General features: G+C 50.1%; 1 protein-coding gene across 6 annotated transcripts in view; it reads left to right on the forward strand.

Moving 5' to 3' along the window:
* Positions 1–24,799, forward strand: part of STARD9 (StAR related lipid transfer domain containing 9) — a 120,486-nt gene that overhangs the window by 81,522 nt on the left and 14,165 nt on the right. For 5 of the 6 annotated variants that reach the window (XR_007453802.1, XM_049613455.1, XM_049613460.1 and 2 more), the window contains 10 exons: positions 2,743–2,794; positions 3,129–3,266; positions 3,966–4,048; positions 4,182–4,285; positions 9,695–9,882; positions 10,337–10,817; positions 12,537–22,709; positions 22,896–23,093; positions 23,515–23,698; positions 24,045–24,185. Coding sequence is in view for 5 of the 6 variants with exons in the window: in XM_049613455.1 (XP_049469412.1) it covers positions 2,743–2,794; positions 3,129–3,266; positions 3,966–4,048; positions 4,182–4,285; positions 9,695–9,882; positions 10,337–10,817; positions 12,537–22,709; positions 22,896–23,093; positions 23,515–23,698; positions 24,045–24,185 (11,742 nt within the window). In the remaining variant the exon portion in view is untranslated. The remainder of the gene's footprint in view (positions 1–2,742; positions 2,795–3,128; positions 3,267–3,965; positions 4,049–4,181; positions 4,286–9,694; positions 9,883–10,336; positions 10,818–12,536; positions 22,710–22,895; positions 23,094–23,514; positions 23,699–24,044; positions 24,186–24,799) is intronic. The other variant, XM_049613458.1, reaches the window with a different exon arrangement.

Below are 24,799 nucleotides of genomic sequence, written 5' to 3' on the forward strand. Positions count from 1 at the left end.
TGAAAGGAACAGGGTTTATGAGGGGTATGTAACACTGCTCTCATCCCTGGAGAAATCAGGCTCCTATCACTGCAGTGTATATGGTAGCGAAATGTTAGCAAAGCTCATCCTGTTTAGAAAGTCTGTGTTCTTAGGATAAGCCCTCAGGGAAGTTGTCAGAGACTGAGCCTCTCAGAAAGTTAAAGTATTTTATTTTCCGACACAGAGTATAAATTAGCTCCGTGAAAATGCCTCAGGCAGAAGCTGTTACCTAAATAACAGATCTGAATACCAAAGGCTGTCTATCAATCCTTCTATTAGAACCATAGGGAGAGGTTGGAGGTCAGGAAGAGACCAGTGGATTAAAATGGTTAATATTTGAATAGAAATGATCTGATGTATTGAGTAGATGTGGAGTGAGCAGGTGAAGCTAGACATCATGTGGTAGAGCTAAGTGTGGCAGCAGAGGGTTAAAGGACATGACTCAGATTGAATCAGAGAGGAGAGGTGAGCACAGGCCTCATCTGAATGTTGGGAGCGCTGGTTTTCAGTGTGGGGTCTGTGCACACTGAGGGTGGTGCCCCCTCCTAGATGCATTCCCAGTGAACCTGGGGGATGAGGTTTTAGTCTAGTTCTAATCCTGGCATTTCTGCATTTTTTCCCTTTTTGTTGGTTTAGATCCTATTTTGGGTAATGGTAGAGCAGTAATCACTCAAGATTCTCTGTATTTTTGTTTGCTTTGCTAACTTGGTTATAGACCTGTCACGAATCCCTAGCGTTGCTCTGGACGCTCTTTTCCATTGGGTCACCTTGGGAAGTACCTTGGATGGACAGAGGGAAGGTTGGGTGGAGCACAGGTTACTGGTATCCTGGACTTCATCCTCATGCTGTTCACTCTCCCTGCATAAAGAAACAGAGGGGGCAGCAAGCACAGCTATCATCTCAGTCCTTGTTAAATGAGATGCCTTTGTGGTTTTTTTGGTAGTTTCTTCCCTGTAGATGTAGAAGTTGTGATATACTGTGAGGAATGCATTTCATCATCAGGACTGACCCTGAACCCAAGGGGTCCTGACCCCTTTTCCTCGATTTTGTTTGATGGTATTTGTGGAGGCCAGCATCCATTTGTTTGTGTGGCTGAGCAGGAAAGGCTGGGCTCTGGCTGTCTGGGGGTGGTGGGAAGCACAGTGAGGCCAGAGTCTCATTCATTGCTTCTAGGAGGCTGCCTTCTCACCAGCTATTTTTGGGGAGCTGCAGGGACATCCCCCTTCTGGCTGCTGACAGTGAAAACAGGTGGGAAACTCTCTGGTCACTTCCAGTTATGAGGGAGGTGGTATGGTGAGGCTGGACAAGCATGGGCTTAGGCCCAGAGAGACCTCAATTCTAGCCATGGCTCTCCTATTTAAATTTTTTTTTCTAATAATTTTTTTTAAAGTTTATTTATTTATTTTGAGAGAGAAACAGACAGTACATATGGAGGAGGGGCAGAAAGAGAGCGAGACAGAGAATCCCAAGCAGGCTCTGCACTGTCAGCTTGGAGCCTGATGTGGGGCTTGAACTCATGAAACCGTGAGATCATAACGTGAGCCAAAACCAGGAGTCAGACATGCTTAACCAACTGAGCCACCCAGGTGCCTCTTAAAATATTTTTAATGTTTATTTATTTTTGAGAGAGAGAAAGACAGAGAGCAAGCACAAGTTGGGGGAGGGGGAGAGAAAGAGGGGGACGCAGAACCCAAAGCAGGCTCCAGGCTCTGACCTGTCAGCACAGAGTCTGATGCAGGGCTCAAAAGTCAGACCACAAGATCATGACCTTTAACATTTAACCAACTCAGACATTTAACCGATTGAATCACCCAGATGCCCCAGCCATGGCTCTCCTATTTAGTGTGTAGGCTCCCTGAGCAACTTTCCCCATCAGCTTCAGATTCCTTATATATAAAAAGGGGATAATGAGTATATTTTAGGTTGCTCAAGGATTAAATAAGAGATGTCTGTAAAGCACTCACTGCAATGCCTGGGACATAGTGGATGATTATTCAATACCTGATAAATATGTATCTAAACTCAGCATCCTTGTTGTCATAGTGCTGCCTTCTACAAACAGAGCTATGTGTTCTTAAAAGAATTGCTATAATCCAAGGGCCAAAAGGCCCTGTTATCTACTAACCCAGTAATTTGTTTATGCTAACTCCTTTTTCCCCTCCTTACACTCTCTTCTAGTCCTTTTTGATTCTAGACATGCTTTTCTCCCATTTGTGCTTTACCCTTCTTAAAATCTGGTATCTCTCAAACTTCATTTGTGGACCAAGAAGTTAAAAATCTTGTGCTCCATACATCTTCGTAAAATACGTGTCTCTTGGAGACTAAAGGGACCAAACTTGGACCACACCAACCTTAGTCCCTAGAGAAAAGCTCTGCCTTTGCGCCCTCTTCCTCGGACTGGAGATTATCTGACCGACAGCCATGACTGTTCCCTAACATCAGGCCATGGGACAGAAAGGAGTTTGTCAACACTAGTTGACTTTGCAAAGAGCTGGTGCTGCTTTTTTTGTATTTTTTGCCCCTGCCTTCTCAGGAGCTTCCTGGGCTGCAGTGGGTGGGCAGAGCAGTCAGAACAACCTGGACCAAAGTTGAGAAGTGGTGTGGGAAAGGCCGGGGTGGGCATGGGAAGACAGTGAAAACACTCCACCAGGTGGGTTCTGCTTTGGGGGCAAGCTCTGTCCCTTTTTATTCTCATTTAAAGGGCTTTGTTTTTCCTTTTAGGAGGGGACAACAAAAATAGGAAGGATTGACTCAGATCAGGAACAGGACATTGGTAAGTGATAGAGCATCTGGGTCTGACACTGTGGTGGATACTCATGCCTGACTGGTCTCTTTAGAGGAACCTGATGATGCTCTGAGAGGAAGGAATCCTTGAGGATCAAGGGGCTATTACTCTTTTGTTGCTACATTGTGGTGGTTGTTGTGTGTCAGGGACATGATAGAAGGAGATCCACACCATGGGAGAATCCAGATCTGGGTGCTTTTTAGGTGGTGGCTCTTCCTCTCTTGTCATAATGTAAGATCTTCTAGATGTGGATTCCGATCTCGCAGAAAGGGTGTTTCCCTGGGTTGTTTCCCCACCCACGTGACCCCCATCTCTTGTGTAGTTCTGCAGGGGCAGTGGATTGAGAGAGACCACTGCACTATCACGAGTGCCTGTGGGGTAGTCATTCTGCGGCCTGCCCAGGGGGCCCGCTGCACAGTCAATGGCCGGGAGGTCACTGCCTCCTGTCGTCTGACCCAAGGTAAGACTGTTTATAGCCCTGTTTATACCGGGATAAGTGATGAACTAGCTTCCTTCTCATGGGCCAAACCCACAGAACTCAGTGAAGCAGGCTTTAAACATGGAATACTCATCCTCTGCACCCAGAGATCTGAAGATCTGAAGATTTCCTAATACCATCCTCTTCCCAAGGCCCCAATTCCAGGTCCCAAGGTGGAGAATGACTCTCTGAAATCTCTCCCTGTGTTTGCTAGCTCTGTGTCCTTGGGAAAGTCTCTGGACATCAATTTTCTCATCTGTAAAATGGCGATAAGAGAATTGTTGTGAAGACTGAATGAGTTAATTTGTGTAATGTTCTTAACAGTATTCTTGTCACCTAGTAAATACTCATTATCACTATTACTATTACTACTATTATTAATCTGTTCAAATTCCATCTTTCCTTTGACGCTGAGCTTATATTCCCCCTCTTCCATGAAGCATTCCCTAACTAGTCCATGAGGAACTCATTTTGCTTTCCCTCAGAATAGCAGAACTCCTCCTGTTCATTTTGTTAGTTCAGTACATATGCTGTGGGATATCCAATGAATACATATCTTATTGACTCACCTAAGTTATAAGCTTGTTGGGGGCAGGACTTTGTCTCTCAGAAGGGCACCCTGCACATAATACATACGGAGAACGTGAGCTGTTGGTTCATTCTCCCCTGTCTCTGCCATAGGAGCAGTCATAACGCTGGGGAAGGCACAGAAGTTCCGATTCAACCACCCAGCAGAGGCCGCTGTCCTGCGGCAGAGAAGGCAGGTTAGTGTGCTGTGTTTTCAAGGTGACTGCCAGCCGCCCTGCTCCTTTCAAAGGGACAAGTTTGAGCTTTATCTGGTTCTCTTGGGGTGGGGTTGGTGATAGCAGCCTTACCGCACTCATTCCTCGTTCCCAGGTCGGAGAGGTTGTCGGTGGCAATGGCTCTTTGGAATGGTTGGATTTGGACGGAGATGTCACTGCCTCCCGGTTGGGTCTCTGCCCTTTGCTTTGGAAGGAGAGGTGAGAATCTTGTGCTCATTTTGCTACTGTTCTTACTTCTTAGTCTAATACAACATGGAGCAGGGAGGAAGTGAGTATAATAGCCAAGCTCTGAATGAGGCCTGGTCTCAACCAACTTGTGCAAGTGATGGAATGTTACTGAACTAGCTGCTTAGCTTCTAGTTGGCAGGGAAGCAGTCTTAGCCCTCATTCATTTCCTGTTTGTTATTACAACTTCCTTCATCACTGAAAGGAGTATATATCATTTGATGTTTCCTGTCGCCAGTTTCTTCTGTCAGCAAGATTTGAACATGACATGTTTGTACATAACTTTGAGACTGCTTCTCAACTTACCTCCCCATGTGCCCCTTTAAATTCTGGCTGGCCTGTGTGTGAGGTCACAAGGTGTGTCAACTTTCAGGACTGTGGCTTCCTCTGAGTTTTTAAAGATGGTCTGTGACTGAGAATCCTTTCTTTTCTCAATACCAAAGGGTCCAGAACTACACATAAGAGGGTCAGGAACTCTCAGAACAATATGAAAATATCTTGGAGTTCTGCCCTCTCATACCCACTGCGCCTGCATTGTGATCGTGAAAACATGGAATCAAAGTTTTATATGTGATTGGTGGCCATTACTTTTCTTCTTCACAGTCCTTCTTCATCTATTTCTCCACAGAATCCCCTTCCCAGATCTACATGTCTCGTAGGTTTGATACTGTGAACAGTGGTATCCTTCTGGTCCTGTAAGCCAAAGTAGCCTCTTACTTGGGGATGTTCTGTAGAAAATGTCAGCAGGACACCCACTGCCTGTGAGACCAGTGGTGTTGGGAGGCTGCCCAGCACTGAGGCCAGGGTTCCTGGGAGATTATGATGGCTATTTCCCCTGGTTCCTTCCAGGGAATCTAGCTGCTGTTTTCTTAGGCCAGGAACATTTGCTGGCAGCTGATGAAAAGTCTTGGTCTGACATTGGTGGTGAGGGGTGTTGGATGTAGGGGCAGAGTGCTGCGATGCATGAATAGCAGGCAAGTCCTCACATGTGGGCTACTGAGGATGGAAGGACGAAGCACCAGAGTCTCAGGCAGGATGACTCCAGTGTTGCGTGACTGGGGGCTCTGTGGGGTGACAGGGAAGGTGGGAGAGGTGACACAGCTGGAACATATCAAGGCCAAGGTGGAGTAAGGAGCTGCTGGAGCTCTTGTTTCATGAGAGTACAGTCATGAGAGGAGGTCTTGTCTTAGGTAAGATTTCTACTGTGGGAAGACGCATTGGAGATCTGTCTTTCCCAGAGTTCAGAGATTTACAGAGAACAGCTCGGCAACTTAATGAGCTGTGAGGTTGAAGAGTTATCTTGGAGTTGGATAAAGCTCCTTGACATCCTGGAATTATGAAGTAAAAGCTTTGTGGCCTTAAGTTACTGAGTCTCTGAGCCTAGTCCCTCACCTCTAAGTAAGGATACTACCATCTGTCTCTGGGAGGTCCTCATGATAGGGTTTGAAAGAGCAAGTGCACGTGGAGAGCTCTGCCTTCTGCCTGGCACTCCCAGCCTCGCTGCTGAAGGCCCTTGTGCCGAGCTGCCCAGGTACATAATCTCCCTTTTGTTTTCCTGTCCTCCCACCTCATCTCAGCTGACCCATCCACCCTAGAGAACACTGGTCTTCTCCTGCCTTTTTTTTTTTTTTTAACTTTTATTTATTATTGAGAGACAGAGAGACACAGAGCGTGAGCAGGGGAAGGGTAGAGAGAGGGGGAGACACAGAATCTGAAGTAGGCTCCAGGCTCCGAGCTGTCAGCACAGAGCCCGACGCAGGGCCCGAACCCATGAACCGTGAGATCATGACCTGAGCCGAAGTCGGGTGCTTAACTGACTGAGCCACCCAGCTGCCCCCTTCTCCTGCCTTTTAAAGGTCTTCTTGGGCTCTCTAGCCCCAGGGGCACTGGTGTGACCTTTCAGTAACATCAAGAATGCACCCTTTCATTTGGAGAGGACAGAGAGGGATTGAAGAATCAAGGCCTCTCCCACTTGCTGCCTCCAGTCTTTAGCACCAGCTCCAGGAGTCCGTGGGCTGGGCTGGTCCTACGCAGCTACCATAGTCAGCATCTGTGTGCCAGCCCCTGGTGGAAGTGGGGTGGTATGGGCCTCAAGCCTGTGATTGGGCAGAGGGACCAGGGAGAGAACCCGTGAGAGAGAACACTGTATGTCGTCAGCTGGGCTCCCAGACTGTGTGTGTGGCTGTGTCTCCATAAGAGTCTCCTCTGCTCTGGTGGGCTTAGCTCCAGAGCCTCCCCTTGTCCTAGAATTTTCTTCTCTCATTTTTCTCTCTGGGGGAGCACTCACAGGGAGCCTGCAAAGGTGGAGCTGACTCCAGAGCCAGAGGGGATTGGTCAACCTGTCTCTTTTTATCCCTTGCAGCAGTGACCTGGACCACAGAGGAGTTTGTCTTTGAAAACTGTTTTTTTTTTTTTTTGCATTTTCCTCTTTGGAATTTTGGGGGCTTAACCTTAAGTGCTTAGAGCCTGGGAGACCCTGTCGCTGCTGCCACTGCCACTGTTGCCTTAGTGAGTACCTGCGGCTGCATTCTGCTGCAGAAGCTGTCAGGCCTCCAAGCAGCTGGGAGAGAGGGCGGGGGAGGGCGTTATGGAGTCCTGGCAAGCAGGTGACCAGGCAGCAGTGGGGAGATGCTGGAGCCACCTAAGATGAAGGGCAGTCATCTGACAGAGACAGAGGTCCTTGGCTGGCAGATAACTGAAGACTTGCCAGTAGTAATAAGCCCGGACATGTAACATAAGGTTGCTTCCCCCACTCCCCCACCCCCAACCTGCTTTCTGGGAACTTGACTGATGTGCTTAGCAGAGGAGCCATTTTTATTCTGATGGTGTGTGGCCATCTCAGATGAATGTGCTGGGTCTATAGTGATCATCTCAGACAGCTTCCCTGTGCAGGTCTTGTTGGTGCATGAAGGAAGCTGCATTGGGTCAGCAGAAGCTAACTGGCTAGCTGCTGCTTCCCTAGGGGAAGGGTAGAGGGAACCCTCTTCTGTGGAGAAGCAAATTGTGAATCTGAGGGTTGTGAGACAGGCAGAGAAGGAAGCTGAATACTCTCTGGGGATTAAGAATAAAGGTACCTCCCCTGCTCCTTGCATCTGATGGTCTGGACTTTAGCTGAGTTTGTCCAAGACCCTCTTAGGGGCTAATGCTTGTAATTCAGCCATGTCTGTGGTCAGACAAATTTTGGAGTGGTAATCTAGCATGCATACAAACATATGTATAATCTGTTTCCCATTAGCACCTTTTCTCTTTGTGTGGTGTTAACTGGTTTTCTCTTCTAACTGCTGTCCTTAGCCTTTTGCCTCACATATGAACAGAGTGCCTTTCCTCTTTCCTGTATATTCCACTGTGTGTGTTTGGCCTTTTGCCCATAGTAGTCAGAGCCAGTCTCCCCCAGGACACACGCACTCAAGTATCTGGGCCTGTCCCAGTTCTTGGGCCCATTGTAGATTGAGTCCCCTCCCAGACTCCTTCCCAGGGAGGAGATTGACATCCTGTCACTTCGTACCCACCTCCCCCGCCCGCCGCCATACATCCTTCACTCTCCTCTTAAGGCTGCATTAAGAAATCTTAATTTCTTCTAAGACAAAAGGCAGCAAACTTTCTGTAAAGAACTAGATAGTTGGTTTGGGTTTTGTTGTTGTTATTTTTACCAGATAGTATTTTAGGGTTTGTGGGCCATACAGTCTCTGCCGCAGCTGCACAAGCAGCCTAGATATAAACACTCATAAACGAATGAGTGTTCCAATAACACTTTATTCACAAAGATAGGCAGCAGACCACATTTGGTTCACAGGCTATAATTTATGGACCTCTGCTTTGATATACCCTCTGTGATTTCATTCTTCTCTACAAAGTAGTAAATTTAAGCTGGGTGAACCCCTCCCCCCCGCCCCCCACCCCTGCCCAGAGCACTGCTCCGACTGTCTAATGTCAAGTCAGTAAATGGGCCTTTAGAGTCAGGGCATCCTTGGACTGGAATGAGTGCTAAGGACTGGCTAAGGGAGAGCAGATGCGGGCTCTTTTGTTAGCCTGTGGCAGCTCCCAAGCCCTTCTAGTCACTTCCTACTTCCTAGGGCCACCACCCTGGAATGCCCATGCAGTGGCTCTTTTAGAAATCTGAACGACAGAGGGGCGCCTGGTGGCTCAGCCGGTTGAGTGTCCAACTTTGGCTCACGTCACCATCTCACAGTTAGTGGGTTTGAGTCCCATGTTGGACTTTGCGCTGACAGCACGGTGTCTGCTTCCAAATTCTCTGTCTCCCTGTCTCTCTGCCCCTCCCTGGCTCACACATGCACTCTCCCTCTCAAAAATAAACATTAAGAAGGAAGGAAGGAAGGCAGGCAGGAGGGAGGGAGGAAAAGAGAGACAAAGGGAGGAAGGAAGGAAGGAAGGAATGAATGAACCTGAATGACGGAGATGGGGAGACCCTGCAGAAACAGCATGTGAGGTCCTTGTATAGGAGGCCATGTGTGCCCCTGGGAAAAGCCATGCAGGGAGAAGCTGTCAGTCTTCTGAGGAAGGCTGTGACTCATCCATGGCCACACAGGTACCTGAAGGCAGAATAAAGCATGACTGCAATCCAGAATTCTTTTTAAACTTTGTATTATGTATAATTCCAAATACACTACTAGTGATCAAGTCATGGCTAATCTTGTTTCGTTTATATCCCCACTCCCTTTCCACTTTCCCCTACTGTCCCCCACACTGGATTTGAACAAATCCCAATTTCACCAGTAAATACTTCAGTGTATATCTCTGAAGTTATGGTACAACCTGAAACTCATGAGCCCTATTCTTGGGCTCATTCACTGAGAATAGCCCTTGAGTGGAGACCAGCCGTCCTCTGGGTCTCAGTGCATATAAATCTCTTTCCTCTAGATTGGCTACCTTTTTCCTACTCCCATGTCACAGAGTGTTTCTGTTTCAGAAAACAGAGATGCATGATGAACATGTAGGGGAGTTTCTATTCCCACAGTGGTCATTGGAGCTTCTGCCTCTACTCTGTTTCCAGCACATTTTGAGCAGATACCTTTTATTCTTTTTTAAAGGCCAAAGCTCCTTGATTTAGCTAAAATGTTTTTGTTTTTTAAAGCTGCTTTACTTTCCTGGTTATTTTCCTTAACTAGAATGAACTTGTGTTTCTGGTAGACTCACAGTCTAAGGATATGCTAGTCTGAGGACCATTCTCCCCTCCTTCACTGTGACATCATGAGCTGCCTGTGACAGCGTGCCTGGGACAGTGTGTGTCTCAAGTTGCTAGAAGTTCAAAGCCCTCTCTGCCCTGTTGAATTCATGGCTCTCTCAGAAAAGCTTAGACTACCACTGGTTTGCCCTGAACTGGGCTTGCATTTCCCTTGGGTAACCCCGGCCCCTCTGTGATAGGAAAGTGCTGGAAGAGCAGAGCGACCAGGACCGCCAGCCACTGGGGGCTGGAGTGGCGCCCCACAGGGCCGCCATTCAGCACCAGCACTACGTGGGGGATTTGAGGCAGCGGATCCTAGCAGGACAGATTAGAGCCAGACAGGAACTGGAGTTCGACCAAGCACACCTCAGCCGGCAAATTAAAGACAGTAGGTGCCCACTCCTCACTGTGTTTGCTTCACCTTTTCATCTCTTCATTTTCATGCTTCCGCATCCTTCTGTATTCTCTCCTTTGTTGCCTTTATGATTTGATGGAATCTTTGGTATTAGGTGTTCTCTCCCCTCTTTTAGAAACCAGGGGCTCTTATGAGGGGCTGGAAGCAAGAATAAGGAAGCGACCTTCCTTATTGCCCCTCAGAGTGATGGACCTCCTGCTCTCTCTTCACGTGCACATTTATTTGTGCTTTGGTGCCTGTCCCAGCATGTGCTAATGCCTGGGGGCTTCCTTCCCTAGCCCTGTGGTAAGGGGGCCTGGCATCCCTCATATCTTGGCCAGGGCTTTCCCTCCATTCAGGTCCAACCACAGCCAGAGTTGTGTGAGTCTACACCACACGGGCAGGGAGAGAGGTGCTGCCCTTCTCTCAGGGTGTCTTTGGTTCCCAGACCAGCAGTGGCTGCTCATAGAAGAGCCCCGGCTGGCTGGCTTGCAGCAGCAGCAACAGCAACAGCAGCAAGACCACATCGCAGAGAAAGAACTCGAGGCTTGTGTGCGACCTGGTGCTTGGCTCCAGACAGATCTTGAGACTCTGCCTCCCCCACTGGTCCGAAGCCAGAAGAGGGAGGTGCGACTGCAGCTTGGGCGCAGGAACTTGCTTCGGGCAGCACAGAGGGACATCCGGCGAAGAAAAGCCTCCTTCCAGCTAGAGAGAATCATCAAGAAGCAGAGGCTGCTGGAGGCCCAGACAGGACTGGAGCAGCCCAAGGCATTGTGTGGGCTCCAGGATGACCACACCCAGAAGCCCCCATACCGGCTCCCTGGTGCTGGTGCGATGGTCCGAGGATCTCAACACAGAAGCAGACTGACAGATTGCCGTTCTCTGAGCCTCCAGAGGCTCTGCAGCCAGTATTTTCCCAGGCTACACAGGTACAGCCAGCTGTGGTCACCTGAAATCACTGGCTGAGGTTTACAGCCTTGTTGCCCAGTCAGTGTTCTTCACTTCCCAGTGCCATGGTTTCTCAGTCTGTGAAATGGGAAGATTTGCTTCCTCCTCTTTTTCCCACCACTTTTTCCCTCTTCTTTCTCTGTAGGTGAGATCTTCTAAGACTTAAGCTTTTCTCTTCTCCCACCCCGAGTGGCAACTCTTGCTACTTTGGTGATATCTTCCAAGTGAGAATCTCAGCCTCATTTTTCACCTGCTCTTTAGACCCTGGCTGTGCACATACATTCCTTGTGTTTGTCCTGCCACCACCTCCCTCTCCTCTTGCCTCACACCAGACTGTGTTCCCACATGCTTCCTTCTCCTCCCTCCCTTCCACCTGTCCTGCCACCTCAAGTGAGCTTCCTCACCCTACCTTCCAACTGGTAAGCTAGTGGAACACTAGCTGATTCTTGGGTCCAATTTGGGATCTTCTTTTTTTTTTTTTTCTTTTCCCCTTCACTCCTTATATTCAGTCAAGGTGAGGGTGGACTGTGTCTACTTCTCTGTATCCTCCAGGCTTACCTCAGAGCCTTGCCCATGGTATGTGTAGACTTCACACCTTTTCGTTCTGTTGGCTCACCTCTCTGGTCTTCAGAGTACTAGGCAGGCTTTTTTTTTTTTTTTAAAGACTTTTATTAAAAATTTTCAAACATAGACTAAGTTGAGAGAATAGTGTCCCTATCACCCACATTCAGGAGTTTCCAACATCTACCATGCTTGCTTTAATCTCCTCTCCTTCCTTTTCCTGATGAAATATTTTTGTTTGTTTGTTTTGAGAGAGAGAGAGAGCACGTCCACGCACAAGTTGGGGAGCGGCAGAGAGAGGGAGAAGAGAATCCCAAGCAGGCTCCACACCACTAGCACAGAGCCCAGTGCAGGGCTCAAACTCACGAAACTGTGAGATCATGACCTGGGCAGAAAACAAGAGTTGATCACTTCACCAAATGAGCCACCTAGTCTCCCCTCTGATGAAGTATTTTTAAAGCAACTCTTAGATACCGTGTCATTTCAATCCTACATCAAGTATACGCCTAAAAAAATAAGAACTTTCCTTCGAACCACATTTCATTATTCACTTAACAAAATTAAGATTAATTATTTGATATAACCCAAAACCTAGGCCATATCAAATTTCTCTAATTGCCTCAAAAATATGTATTTACACTTCAAATTAAGATCCAAATAGGATTTACACACTGCATGTGGTTATGTCTTTTAAGTTCCTTTTTCTTTTATTTCATTTTTATTTCTTCATATCACTGATTTGTTAAAAGTGTATCAGTTCTGTAGAATATGATGCTTTATAGGTTTGCCTGTTTGATTCCTTGTGGTGTCATTTAGATGGTTCCTCTGTTCCTCACGCTGCCTATTAAATGGAAGTTTTCCCTAAAGGCATGATTACATTCAGATTCAGTTCAATTTTTTTGTAAGATAAAGAAATTAAGGAACAGAGTGTACCTGGGCCTCTTTGAAGCCAGGGCTATAGTCCACAGTTGCTTTTTGTACCCATAGAGCTTTTCTCTGACTTCAAATGCTAGGGGACAGTGACATTGGCCTAGTTTTTAACCTCTTTTACAGAAAACTAAGTGGGACTTTATATTCCCTTTGTGAGCAGGCAATAGGGACCTTCTACTTTTCTGAGATGGATTTCCTTGTCTCCACAGTATTTTCCTGAGTCGAGATCCCTCCACCATGGTACCTCCTTTGCCTGATCCTACTGACCAAATATCAGAGACAATTCCATCAGAAGAATATTTGCCCCAGGCTGCTTCTTACCCTCCAAGGACAGGGCATTTCAGCAAGAATGCCCTCTGTTCCTCAGGCAAGGGGCATCTCTGCAAAGCCAGGGGGGCCTTGGCAAGGAAAGGAGCCTCAGCCTCAGGCACCTGTCTCACTGTGAGTTCTGAGTCTGCCAGCATCCAGGAAATGGAGAGCGTGGGTAAGCAGCCCTGTTGGATGGTGTCCCAGAGCTTAGCATCTCTTGACCATTTAGCTAACAAGCTAAAGCCAAAGGATGAGCCAGAAGCACTCAGCCCTTCCACCTATACCAGGAGGGGTAGGGGACTAGCAGACTCTGACCACACACGATCAAGGTGGCGTAAAGAAGGGAACGTTGGGACCCACAAGACTGCTAAGGGAGCCAGATGCAGTTCCTCACATCCCTGTGGACCCAGACAGGCATCTGGGCATGGAAAGGCAGCCAAGACTTTCTGGGTAGAATCCAAACCACCTTCTTCAAGCAAGGCATCAAAAAGGCAGCAGAGGGTTCTGGTAGCTAGGGCCAGAGACATTGTCAGAAATTCCTCTTGTTTGCCTCATGGCAGCTCTTTGAGGAGGCAGCACAGTGCAGGAGACCCAGATTCCACATCCTCACTCACTGATTGCAGCCCAAGAGTGGATCTTGTAAGAGGGAAAGATGGTGACTTATCTGATGCGGATAGCAGTTACTCAGTGGATTCTCTCTCCTATGTCTATGCCAAAGCCCAAATGGAGCCACTGAAGCCAGGGGACCTCCAGGGGAAGGAACAGGATCTCCCAGAGTCAGAGAACTCTGAAAGTGATGACAGCCAAATATCTGAGGACTCGCTGGCTGAGAAAGGATATGAAAGCCCGCCAGACAGTTCAGGGAGCAGTTATCTCACCAACCACCATGGCCACCCCAGGGCCAGAGCTAAAGTCCCTGTGAGGGGCTTCACCATGTCCTCAGACAGTGAACTATTCACCCAAACTTGCAGGAGCTTTTCCCTGGATAGCCTGATTGATGCCAAGGAGGAACTGGGGGAAGATCAGCAAGAGCCTTTCTTCAGTTCAGCTGAGGAGATGCCCGCAGAGACATTTTGGCACCTGCAGACCTCCAGTCTGCCCATAGTGGACCAGGAGGCAATGTGCAGGCTTGGTCCCATCAACCATAGAACAGGAACCAGGCTGGATGCCATCCTGCCAATGAGCAGTTCATTTTACCTTGGCCCCCGACCCCAGCCTCACTGTGAACAACCTGAGTCGGAGATAGAGGTGAGCTCCTCTGAACAGGCAAACACACTCCAAGGCCTGCAGCTTTCCAGAGGGAGCCCTCTGTTGTCCATGGATTCCTGGTTTTCCTGTGACTCTAAGATCAATTCCAGCAGCCCTTCAGGAATAGTGGGTTCCTTATGTCCGAGTCCTGATATCCAGGAATTTCAACCCCAGGGTCAGGAGCAGCCTGGACAATGGCAAAATATGGAAGAACTCAAGCCATCAGGGGCAGAAACACTCCTGCCTTATAACTCCAAAGTACCCCAAGGCGGCACTGAGCTGCCTTGCCATATAAGAGGTGTGTACACAATCCCTGCCTCTGATACATCCAGGCTGTCATTCTGGGGGTCGTATAGGCTTCTTCAGCCACGAGTTGCTGGCATCTTTCGAGCCAGAGGTACCCCTGATACAGCCCAGCAGGGCAACTCGGAAGCATCCAACACCTCTAGCCTATCAAGTGTTTTGGCTGCCTCTGCCGCCTCATTAACTCATGTAGGCAGTGCACCTGAGAGGGACTGGGCTGCCCTTCAGCAGAAGTACCTCCTTGAACTGTCTCATCCTGTTCTGGAGGCTGTGAGAGAGCCCAGGCCAGCTTTCCCCTCCCTCGAAGAAGACTCCACTTCCTTTACCCAAGCTTCTGGCAAAGAAACAGATACTGTCTTGCCAGTTGGTTTTGGGGTATCCAGCAGTCTGCATTTCAGCACCTTTCCTCTCCATTTTTCCAAAATTAGGCATTTGAGAGCAGAGAAAGAACAGGACAGTCTGAGCACTGAGATAGAAGGTACTTCAGATTTCCTTACAACTAGAGAGAAAGAGGTGAGTCATAGTGGAACTTACTCAGCAGATGTAGAATCATTGACTTCTGGAACTATAAATGCACCAGTCTTTGTAGCCGAGAACAAGGTGGCAAATTCCATGACACAAGCACGTGAAGACAAGCAGAACAGTTTGGAAGAGTCTTCGCAGAGTAATGGGAAGCCTGGACTGATGACTTCCTCTGATGAATGTTTCTTCCTCAAGAGCCCTTGTCACAGTAATGTCACCATAGCCACTAAAGAAAACCACTGGCCCCGCGGCTGGGCTCCTCTCAGAAAGAATAGTGCAGGCCAGGAGGGGCACTTAAGTCACAACAGCTACCTGCCCCTCCAGGAGGAGAAGGTGAACTATCAGGAGAGCTCCAGGGAAGTGGTTGGAAGGCACACTAGCGTTTCATTCGCGTCAGGTCCAGAGCCATACCCCCACTCTGCTGCCTGGAATCCATTCCCGTCTTCCTTGAAGCCACCCCCCTTGGAGACATTCTATGTGACCAAAAGCCGGGATGCCCTGACAGAAACTGCCTTAGAGATTCCGGCTTGCAGAGAATCAAGAGTGCCTTCCCCACCCCCCAGGGAAGCCTGGGGCTTTGGTCATGACCACCAGGTTCTCCACAATGTTTATGTGAAGAATAATTTGCCAGTGCTGTTACAAAACCACAATTCCAAGATTCCCTCATCTCAGCAGGTCACAGCAGGGAGGCCAGTTCATCTGAACACCAAGGAAGGTATCAGAAAAATGGGGGAATGCCCTGGAAATACTGAAGAAGAAAGCCATAATTCAGTTTATCTTTTTGTTGGTCAGAACAGACATTTTCTATCTACTAGCACAAAAGTATGTGAATTTGAAAATCAAGTTGGAATTTTAAATGAACACAGTCTTTCATCACTTGAGGAAAAAGAAAAGGCCACAATACAGTCCTCTTGCAATGTTTCCTCAAACCATTGTAGGTCTGGGAGGCCTCTCCTTGTTTGTGAGTCTGAGGCAGATGGGGAAGAAGAGCAGGATCACCATGTAGTCCTAAGACAGACCCAGGCGTTTGATATGAACAGACAGCTTCCTTCCGGGGCCAGGTCTGATTTCATCTATAAAACCATCAATTTAGCCCTTGACAAGGACATGCTGGGGGAAACTGCTGTTTCTTTGCAGTCTAAATCAGTATGTCATAGAGTAAGAGGCCCAGAGATGATGGCCCAAGATGAGAGTCCAGCTCACAAGGGTGGGGGGAAAGCAGAGGGGAAGAGTGAATCTGGGCTTCTTGGGAAATCTCTCCATTCCAAAGGCTGCTCAAAAGAGTTTAAGCTTCCACAGACAGAGTCTACATATGAAAGATTCCGGTCAGTTATAAGCTCTCAGGAAAAAAGCCTGAGTGAATGCAAGGGCTCTGGAAGATCACAAGAAACATTAAACCCCAAAGAAGAACCTTCTGGAAGAAAACAGAATAAAAGAGTTAACAGTGCTGATGAAATGGCCAGGCTAATTAGGAGTGTAATGAAGCTGGAAAATGGCATCTTAGAAATTGAATCCAAGCAAAATAAGCAGCTATATGCTCCTCCCACACAGGGAGTCAGTAAGGAGTCTGTGTTCCAGGACCAGCGGGACCGGGAGATGGCTGACTGTGCCCTGAGGTCAGGCAGCTCTGGAAACCACCTGTCTTTCAAGGATCAGCCATCTTCTCCAAAACAGATAGATGATTTTACCTTTAGGGATAGTGAAGCTGGAGAAATGGAGGTTAACAATAGCGTTGGGAAAGGTCCCCAAGTCCGAAAAATCATCTTGAGCCCCTTCAAGTTAAGGGAATGTATACAAGACATTAAGTTTGTGACAGAGCACACTCCCCCAGCTGTATTAGACAGACCATCCTGGGACACTTGTGATTGCGTAGGGACATGTACAGCTGGTAGAGGGTTCGCAGACACTTGCAGTAATCCAAGAACTGAGGCATCAGCTAGTGCTCTGCCATCACAGCCCAGATTGAAGATGTCTTCTGAGAAGGAGAGCGAGGCAGGGAATGCATCTGCATGCCCCAGAGGGCAGCCCTGTAGCTTGGGAGGTCTTGAGGAACTGGAAACTGTGAAAGATTTTCAGGAGAGCCAAGTTGCCAAACATGTAAGTAGTTCTAAGCAAAAGGGGCCAAAAGCTCAAGGCCGAGTTGAGGAAATGATTGTGCGAACAGGAGGGAGCCTACTGGAGGAAGACAAAATGGTCTCATGGACTCAGAAAGTTCCTAGCCCAAGCCCACATTGTGTGAGCACATCTTTTAGCCAGGAGACTGGCCCATTGCTGAGCCAGCCAGATTCCTCTGTGGCTCCTCACAGAGACCTGAGTGGTACCTTGCCTTTGGATTCTCCAAGGCTACCAAGAAACTATCTTCACGCATGTGATACTGTACACATTGACAATGTGCTGGATCCCACGATGTTCAAAATGACTAACAGTCCCTTGGTAACTGGAGCAGGGCGTCAAGACCAGAATGGAGAGCCCCGAAGCTATAGCCCTCAGGGAGATGTTAGAGGGGGCTTTTCCTTGGCACACACTGCTTGGTGTGAGTCTGTGATAGCTACGGCCATGGCATCTCATGGTCAGTTCCATGTACCAGAGAGCATTTCCCTGGGGGCAGAGAGCAGGAGATCAGCAAGCACTCAAGATGAAGGAGGGGACCTCAGAAGCATCATGATGGGCTTGAGTCCCAGGGAGAGTTTTGCTTCTGAAGCTGAGGCAGCTGTGCAAAGAGGATCAGAAAGAGCCAGTCCCCTGAAAAGGGGATTTAGCCCACTTGAAAAGAAGACCAGCTGCCTCTTAGAAGAGGGTAACAGTCAAGGCCAGCAGGCTAAGCAGAAGGCAGAGAAGGAGGCTAAGGACCTCAGTCCTCCTGGTGGTGCTTTCTCAGCACCTGTGTCCCTGCCGAGGGTGCCTCACCTAGAGCACTGTGCTCATACATCTACGGACCTGGCTGTGTTAGAGGAGATCAGACAAGCAAAGGCCCAGGAAAAGCAACTTCATGGCTTAGGGGCTGATGGCAATGTTCTTCCTTACTATGTGACTTTATTAGAACCTGAACATTCTTCAGGGGCCCGTGGTAGGCCTCAGTGTCCACAAAGGGACCAGTTGGTGTCAGATAGGACCAGGAATGAGGATGAAGCACAAGGATTTTATGTGACATCTCTCTCTGCTGAACCAGGACATCTGTCGACTGATGAGGCCACACCCCTCCCTGCAGACAGCTTTCAACATCTGCCCAACACTGAAACTAAAACAGGGCCACGGCATCCCTCACAAACTTCCTCCCATGCAGCCCCTGTTCCAGGTAAAAGCCATTGTACTGGAGAACGGAGACATTTTCTGGGAGCTGGTGAACAGTTTGTATGTCACTGTAGCTCTTCTGAAATCATAGAGAAAAAGAAAAAAGCAACCAGAACACCTTCCTCTGCTGATCCTGTGAGCTCAGACAGTTTTTCTTCCACACTGGTAGTGGACAGGAGGGTAAGGTCAGAGAAAGCAGTGGCTGCCTTATCTTCTTGGGCCCCTTCTGGTGATCCTGGCATGATTCTGTGTGGGGGAAGCCAGTTAGCTCAATGGGAGACTGCAGAAGGCACTCGCCCTGGTGGTCAGGAGACCAACCCAGTGCTTCACGAACCTAGAATTCTAGATACCACTTGTGGTGGAGGTTCAGGTAATTTCTCAGTGGCTGCACAGGGAGGAAAAACAACCTATTCTGAAAGTGGGCTTGTGACCTGTGATGTTCAGAATTCTGTCAGCCTCTCAGGACGTACCCAAGACCATGGCCGGTGCTTTGAGGCTTCTATTGGCTTAGAGGAAGGGGGGGCAAGTCCCAAACAGGGTACCATCCTGCCTGGAGCCCCAAGAAGGGTTGATACAGAAGCTCCTTCACAGCAACATGTGAAGTGGGAGGAGAGCGATGACTGTGGGCTGGCAGAAGCCTGCAGCCCAGCAAACAGTGCCAGCAGCAAACATCCTAGACCAACTCCATTGCCAGATCAAAGACCTAGCCCTGATTCTGAAGTTCAGGAGGAGTCCCAGTGCAGACATCCACAGGAAACTTTAGACCGTGTCGTCATCTCAGGGAGCATGGAAGGCAGCAGGGCTCTTAGTCCACCTAGGGGGCAGGAAGACAGTGGAACATCGCCTTGCTGGCATCTTTGCAATCCTCAACCCATGGATTCTCGTGCCTGTGCATCCCCGTCCTATACTTTATCGTGTTACAGAGACGGTGACCTGAGGAAGGGGAGTGCCAAGACTGCCCTACATACTCTCCATCCACCCTGCATAGTATCTTCCAGAGCCTGTGGAATGGATGAGACAGCAGAAAGCTATTCCAGGGCACCTGAAGTGCTCTGGACTCCTGGCCTTGAGCCCAAAGGCATTCGTGTAGTATTTGCACCAGCAGACATCAGTTCTTGGGAGCCTTCCGCTTCCGCTCCTGTCCTATCTCTGGCTCAAGAGGGCAGCTCCCCTTCCGCCCCTGATGTGATGACATGTTCCTTGAGCCACTCAGTGGCTGATGGAAGCTCAAGGTCAGGAGAGGATCCTGAGAAAAAGGTTGCTGAGAAGAAAGCCAGCCTAGAGCCTGAGGCTACCTTTTCCTCTGCAGACATGTACTCTGAGCCAGTGAGGGAATTTCAGGATAGCTCTGTAGGTGGCCAGAATGCACAGGACTCTCAAACCAAGCCAGAACCACCTTTAACAACTGGGAGACCATACACCCTGAATTTAAGTAAAGGGTCTATTGAGAGTGAGCTTCTGGGGGAACCTCAGCATGGATGTTTAGAAGATGCCATCCAGTGCCTTCCAGAAAAACCACAACTTTCCACTCAGTCCAGAGATCACAGTGGATTGGATCCCCAAGCCAAGTTTGTAGCAAAGTTAAAACACATTTCTAGGCACCAAGCTGACAGTCCCTGGGATGAGGAAGAGCAGCAGAGACACCAGGCTTCGGGTGGTTGGGAAGAGCCTGCCCAGGGCAGGAGCTCCCAACCTTCCCATGAAGGTGGGTTGGACAGCTGTCGAATTACAGATGCAGGCAGAGAGGAAGCATCTGTAGCCCATCTGTCTGTGTCCAAGGTGCTTTCATCAGGCTTTGAAGACTCAGCCTCCATGCCTTTGGGGCAGAGTGGAGCCCCATGGCCCACACCCCAGAGCCCTGGCCTGCCTGCCTCTGGCAGGGAGCAGCCGGCTCCCCATCATGGGTGCTCACTTCCTGTGATTTCAGTCTTTTCTGGCCCCAAACACTCCAGGTCCTCCCCCAGACCACAGTTCTCTGTGGTCAGCTCTTCCCGGTCTCTTCAGGAGCTGAATTTGAGTGTGGAGCCTCCTTCCCCCACAGATGAAGATACACAGGAACCTAACAGATGGTGGACTCCACATCTCAGGGGTCATTTCAAAGGAAAGTCAGCAGCAGGAACATCTCTGAAAGCTGAGGGCTGCAGTCAGAAAGCCTCATCTAACTGGGACATGAGCACTCCTGGTCACCAGCCCCCACAACCTGCCAACCCTCCTTACCCAAAGTCCTCAGATCTTTCTTTCATGCCAATCCCTGACTTCATGACAGGCTGGACATCTAGTACCCTGGAAGAGTCCTGGCAGGAAAATCCAGAGAAGTGGCACTCCAGGGTAGACAAAGGAACGTTACACTTTGGCTCCAGGGACATCAATCCCTACATCCTCTACTCACGTCCACAGGGTCCTGTGCACGTTGGCTGGAAGCAGTATGTGTTTGGCAGTGCCGCGGATGTCTCTTGTACCCAGGGCCCAACACCATCAAACATGGCCCGTTGTTCAAGCATGGACGATGGCCTCGAAGACCAGAACTCTCCTTTCCACTCCCACCTTAGCACCTATGCCAATGGCCGGGACCTGGGGAGCACACAGAGCAGCATTAGAAATGCCCAAGGTTCACAGGAGGCCTGGGAAGTATGGGGCTCCTCATTTGCCTTGGGGAGCCCCCACATCCTGAACATCCCTGAAGGAAAAATCCCCAGTAAGGGTCCTGACAAGAGAGCCCAGACCCTGGGCACTCCTGATGAAGCAGGCTCTCTGAGGAGTAGGCCCCTGTTGGCAGAAGAAAGTGCTGCAGGTCCAGTAGATGAGATTATGCTTCTGTATCCATCAGAGGCATGTGGCCCTGTGGGGCAGTCCAGGATGAACACCTTGGAGCAGGGCACACAGACCCTGGGCTGCAGTGTCTGCTGGAGCTCCACTGACATCTCTGCTCAGCCAGAAACAAGTGCAGTGCCAGGCTCTGGTCTGGTCTCCTGGACTAGCATGCACAACCTGTCTCTCCACCTCTCACAGCTGCTACACAGCACCTCGGAGCTGTTAGGGAGTTTCTCCCAGCCAAGTGTGGCTGAAAAGGAGCGGAACTTCAAGAGGGAGTCCCCAGATGAGATGACCCAGGCCCTAATGATGGACTGCTGTACTCAGACCACCATGGATGAGGGCATCCAAACTGAACTGGCCTTACCACCTCTGCACCTTCCAACCCCAGAGGCCAACCCTCAGGAGGTCAATGTGGTCCTTGAGGTGCTGGGCTCAGATATCCCCATCATGTCTCAAAAAAAGGGACATGTCACAGGGACCCTTCAGAAGAGAGTGTCAGAGGAAACTGCATGGAAAATGGCAGGGCCCTCAGAATCTCAGGAAGAAAGCCCCCACTTTAGGCCCCAGAGCTTTCCAGCACCCGCATACCACTCGAGGCTTCAGAAAGCCCACTTTGGGCAGAACCTCCCTTCTGTGATCCCTCAGGCTTCCCTTAATGCCTCCCTGCCTCCCAGCGTCCAGGCAGAGGAGCCCTCCTGCCTGGCTGTCAACAGCCCCAGCCTCAAAGGCTCCCACTCCCCAGGGCCCTGCCCCAGTCCTGCAGAGTCCATGGGGAATCCTAAGGTCCAGAAGGAGCTGGGCACTGTGAGTACCTTGTTGGTAGACAGGGCCTCCTCCCCAATACTCACGCTTAGTGCCAGCACCCAAGGATTGGGGCTCTCCCCAGATTCATTGTCTCTCACAGCCCCCTCAGCTTGTCCTCTTGAAGGCCGCCAGAATTTTGTCTCCAGTCCAGACCTTTTCCTTGATTCCCCCAGGCCTCCAGTGGATAATTATTCTCAAATTGTTAATGAGTCCGGTGACTCCCAAAGAGTGGGGGCTCCATGTGGGGACGGTGGAAGTCCCTTAGAAAGGAGTGATGGCAGTTCGCTCCTGGAGGTGAGGTCCCCGGTCAGTCCACCACAGAGCCCAAAACTCCAAGTCTGTTTCATAGAGCAGCCCCCTCAGCAGCTTCACCCCAAGACCACCACCTTGGTCCAAAACAGACCACCACCACCCTCACTGAGGAGCCAGAGTCTGAGTCTGGCTGATGACTTCGTGCCTGAGGACGTGGCTTCCTTGGAGTGTGGCTCGCTGAGCAGTAGGGAGCCAAGTGAATGGCGGAGCAAGACAGAAAATGAGGGTGAGCCACAACCCACTCTGGACTTTTCCTCTTCAAGAGGAGGCCTTCATCACCTCAGACCCTGCCCTGTCTCTGAGTTGACTGCTACTGCAGGGCTCCGGGGTCCCACTTTGAGCCCTACCTGCCAATCTGAGGTGCTACTGAGCTCCAGTTCCCAGGTATGCATGGCTGCTGAGCCCCAGCATCACGGCCTGAGGGACTCCTCAGTGCATAACAAAGTCAGTCATTGGAGCGGGGTTCAGGATGGCTCTCCTGGGGGGCTAGGTGTGGAGTCACTGGGAACCAGGTGTGATCTTAGCTCTGGAAAGCAGGGACAGAAGCCCCTACAATCTCCTGACAACCAGAGCCAGGATCCTGAGTGGTCCCAGAGGGAGCAGATCCCCTTGCAGATTGGGGCCCAGAACCTCTCACTCAGCACAGAGCTCACAGAAGCGAAGTTGCACCACGGCTTTGGGGAGGCCGATGCTCTGCTGCAGGTGCTGCAAAGTGGGACAGGGGAGGCACTTGCTGCTGAGGAGCCTCTGCAGTCCACCTGGGAGGAGCTCTTTGCCCGGTAAGTGCCCCCAGCCTGGCGTGAAAGGGCAAGGGGTGGGCTGAAGGAGAACCACAGAAGGCTAATAGCTGGCTGTTCCTTTCTCCCCTGCTCAGCTCTGGGATCTTCCGGGGCTCAGAGATAGATCTTAAGATGGAGAAGGGCATTCAGGGCCAGCTTCAGTGAATCAATCACATTTTGTCTCAGGCAAAAACAAACCATTGAGGCCCTCCGGAGAGAGCGAGCTGAACGACTTCAGAACTTACACCAGACACGGAACCTCAGCCCCCAGAAACAACTGAGCCTCCTGCCCAACAGGGATCTCCCCACCTGGGACCCCGGCCTACCCAGCAGGCGCCGAGAATACCTGCAGCAGCTGAGGAAGGATGTTGTGGAAACTACCAGGTATGGACCAGGACCCTACAGAGAGCAGATTGTGTATGGAGTGGGAGGGCTGTGGGGGGCAGGGCCTGGAAAGTGGGGGCTGCAGCTTCCTTTGGACAGGAGTGATTCCAAGAGTGGGTCCTACATTCCTGTGGGCAGGTGGAGGCAGCTCGGGGAGAATGGGTCAAAGGGAAAAAGGAGGATGTGGGAGGGAACAGGGTGGGGGCAGAGCTCATGGGAGAGGGTGGACAGAGCAGCTGTGACCTTCTGTGTAAGACAGCAGGCCTGAACCTCAAAATGGGTGGTAAAACCAAACTGGGCAAAGAGAGGATGGGTCCTTCAAGAGGATGGTGTTGAATAGGTCTGGGGTAAGCAGGCCAGGGCCGTCACCCATGCACCCACCATGTTAGAAGGCATCTCTCCACCCTGTGGTTTTCCTTAGGAGCCCAGGGTCGGCATCACGGTCTGCTCACCCTGCCTCAGACATAGCGCTGATGCTGCAAGAATACCAGCGCGCCCGCGAGGAGGCCAAGGTGGAGATTGCCCGGGCCCGGACCCGGCTGCAGGAGCGGACCGAGCAGGAGAAGCTGAGAATCCGCCAGCAGATCATCTCCCAGCTACTGAGGGTGGGGCATGGGGCAAGCTAGTGATTCTGGGTGGGCCAGGAGCCTGGGAAAGACGCCAGACCGGGTCAGCCTTCGCCCGGGCTGCCTTGGAGTCCTGGGATGTAGCCTTTGGAGGAAGGTGTTGGACTCCTAGTGCCAGCTCAAAGCTGTGCTCGCTCTTTTTACTTGTCACCCTCCTCTGACTGGCTCCTGTCCTCAGGCCAAAATCTGGGAGGAGGCTGCTTTGGTTTAGAGTTGGGGTAGGTATGTGGGGAGGCACTGGGGAGGTGAGGAGGGGTGGTTTCAGGGGAGGAGGGGATAGAGAAGGTGTACCAGCAGCTGGTTTCCAGCCATCCGTCCTTGTAAGGAAGAAGAAAAGCTGCACACGCTGGCTGCCTCCAGCTCCCTGTCTACCAGCTCCAATGGAAGCCTCTCCTCTGGTCTTACCTCTGGCTACAACAGCAGCAACGCCTTATTGTCGGACCAGCTCCAGTCCCCAGACAGTGTGGTGAGTGGGCAGATACTAACAATGAGCCACAGGCCAGAGCCACTGAGACAGGAGTTGGAGCAGGAAGTTCTGCCTCCCGGAGGCTGTCACTGACTTGAACCCTTCTGGTGGATGATAGATAGGCTTTGTCTCTCCCTTAGTTTTGCCTCCTTCTCCCTGTGTGTTCATTCAACATGTGTTTATTTTGTAGGTACTATTTTAGGCACTGGGGTTAGAGCAGTGAGCAAAAAAGTTTTTCTTAAACCGTTAGAGGGATATGCACAGATTATTGTAAGATTATTTAAGCACTGTTGCAGTAAGTTATATGAAGAAGGGGTTCTAAGTCAATATAAAATGGGATCTGATCTGGAAGGTCAGCAAAGATGCTCTGAAGAGAGTGTGTTTAAAGCGACACCAGAAGTGTGAGAGGCAGTTAACAGAGCAGAAGCTTAGTGTAGTATGTCAGGTGTCAGGAGAGATGGTGGGTTGGATGGGGAACGTAGCCTTCCAGGCAGAGGTCTCGGTAAGTGAGGCCTCAGGGAGCAAGAGTTTGAGGAACTAAAAGCTAGCATGGCTGGAATATGGTAAGAAAGGAGAGTGACTTGAGGAAGGACTAGAAAAGGCCAGATCACATA

This window comes from Panthera uncia, assembly GCF_023721935.1.
Source record: "Panthera uncia isolate 11264 chromosome B3 unlocalized genomic scaffold, Puncia_PCG_1.0 HiC_scaffold_1, whole genome shotgun sequence".
Classification (NCBI taxonomy): domain Eukaryota; kingdom Metazoa; phylum Chordata; class Mammalia; order Carnivora; family Felidae; genus Panthera; species Panthera uncia.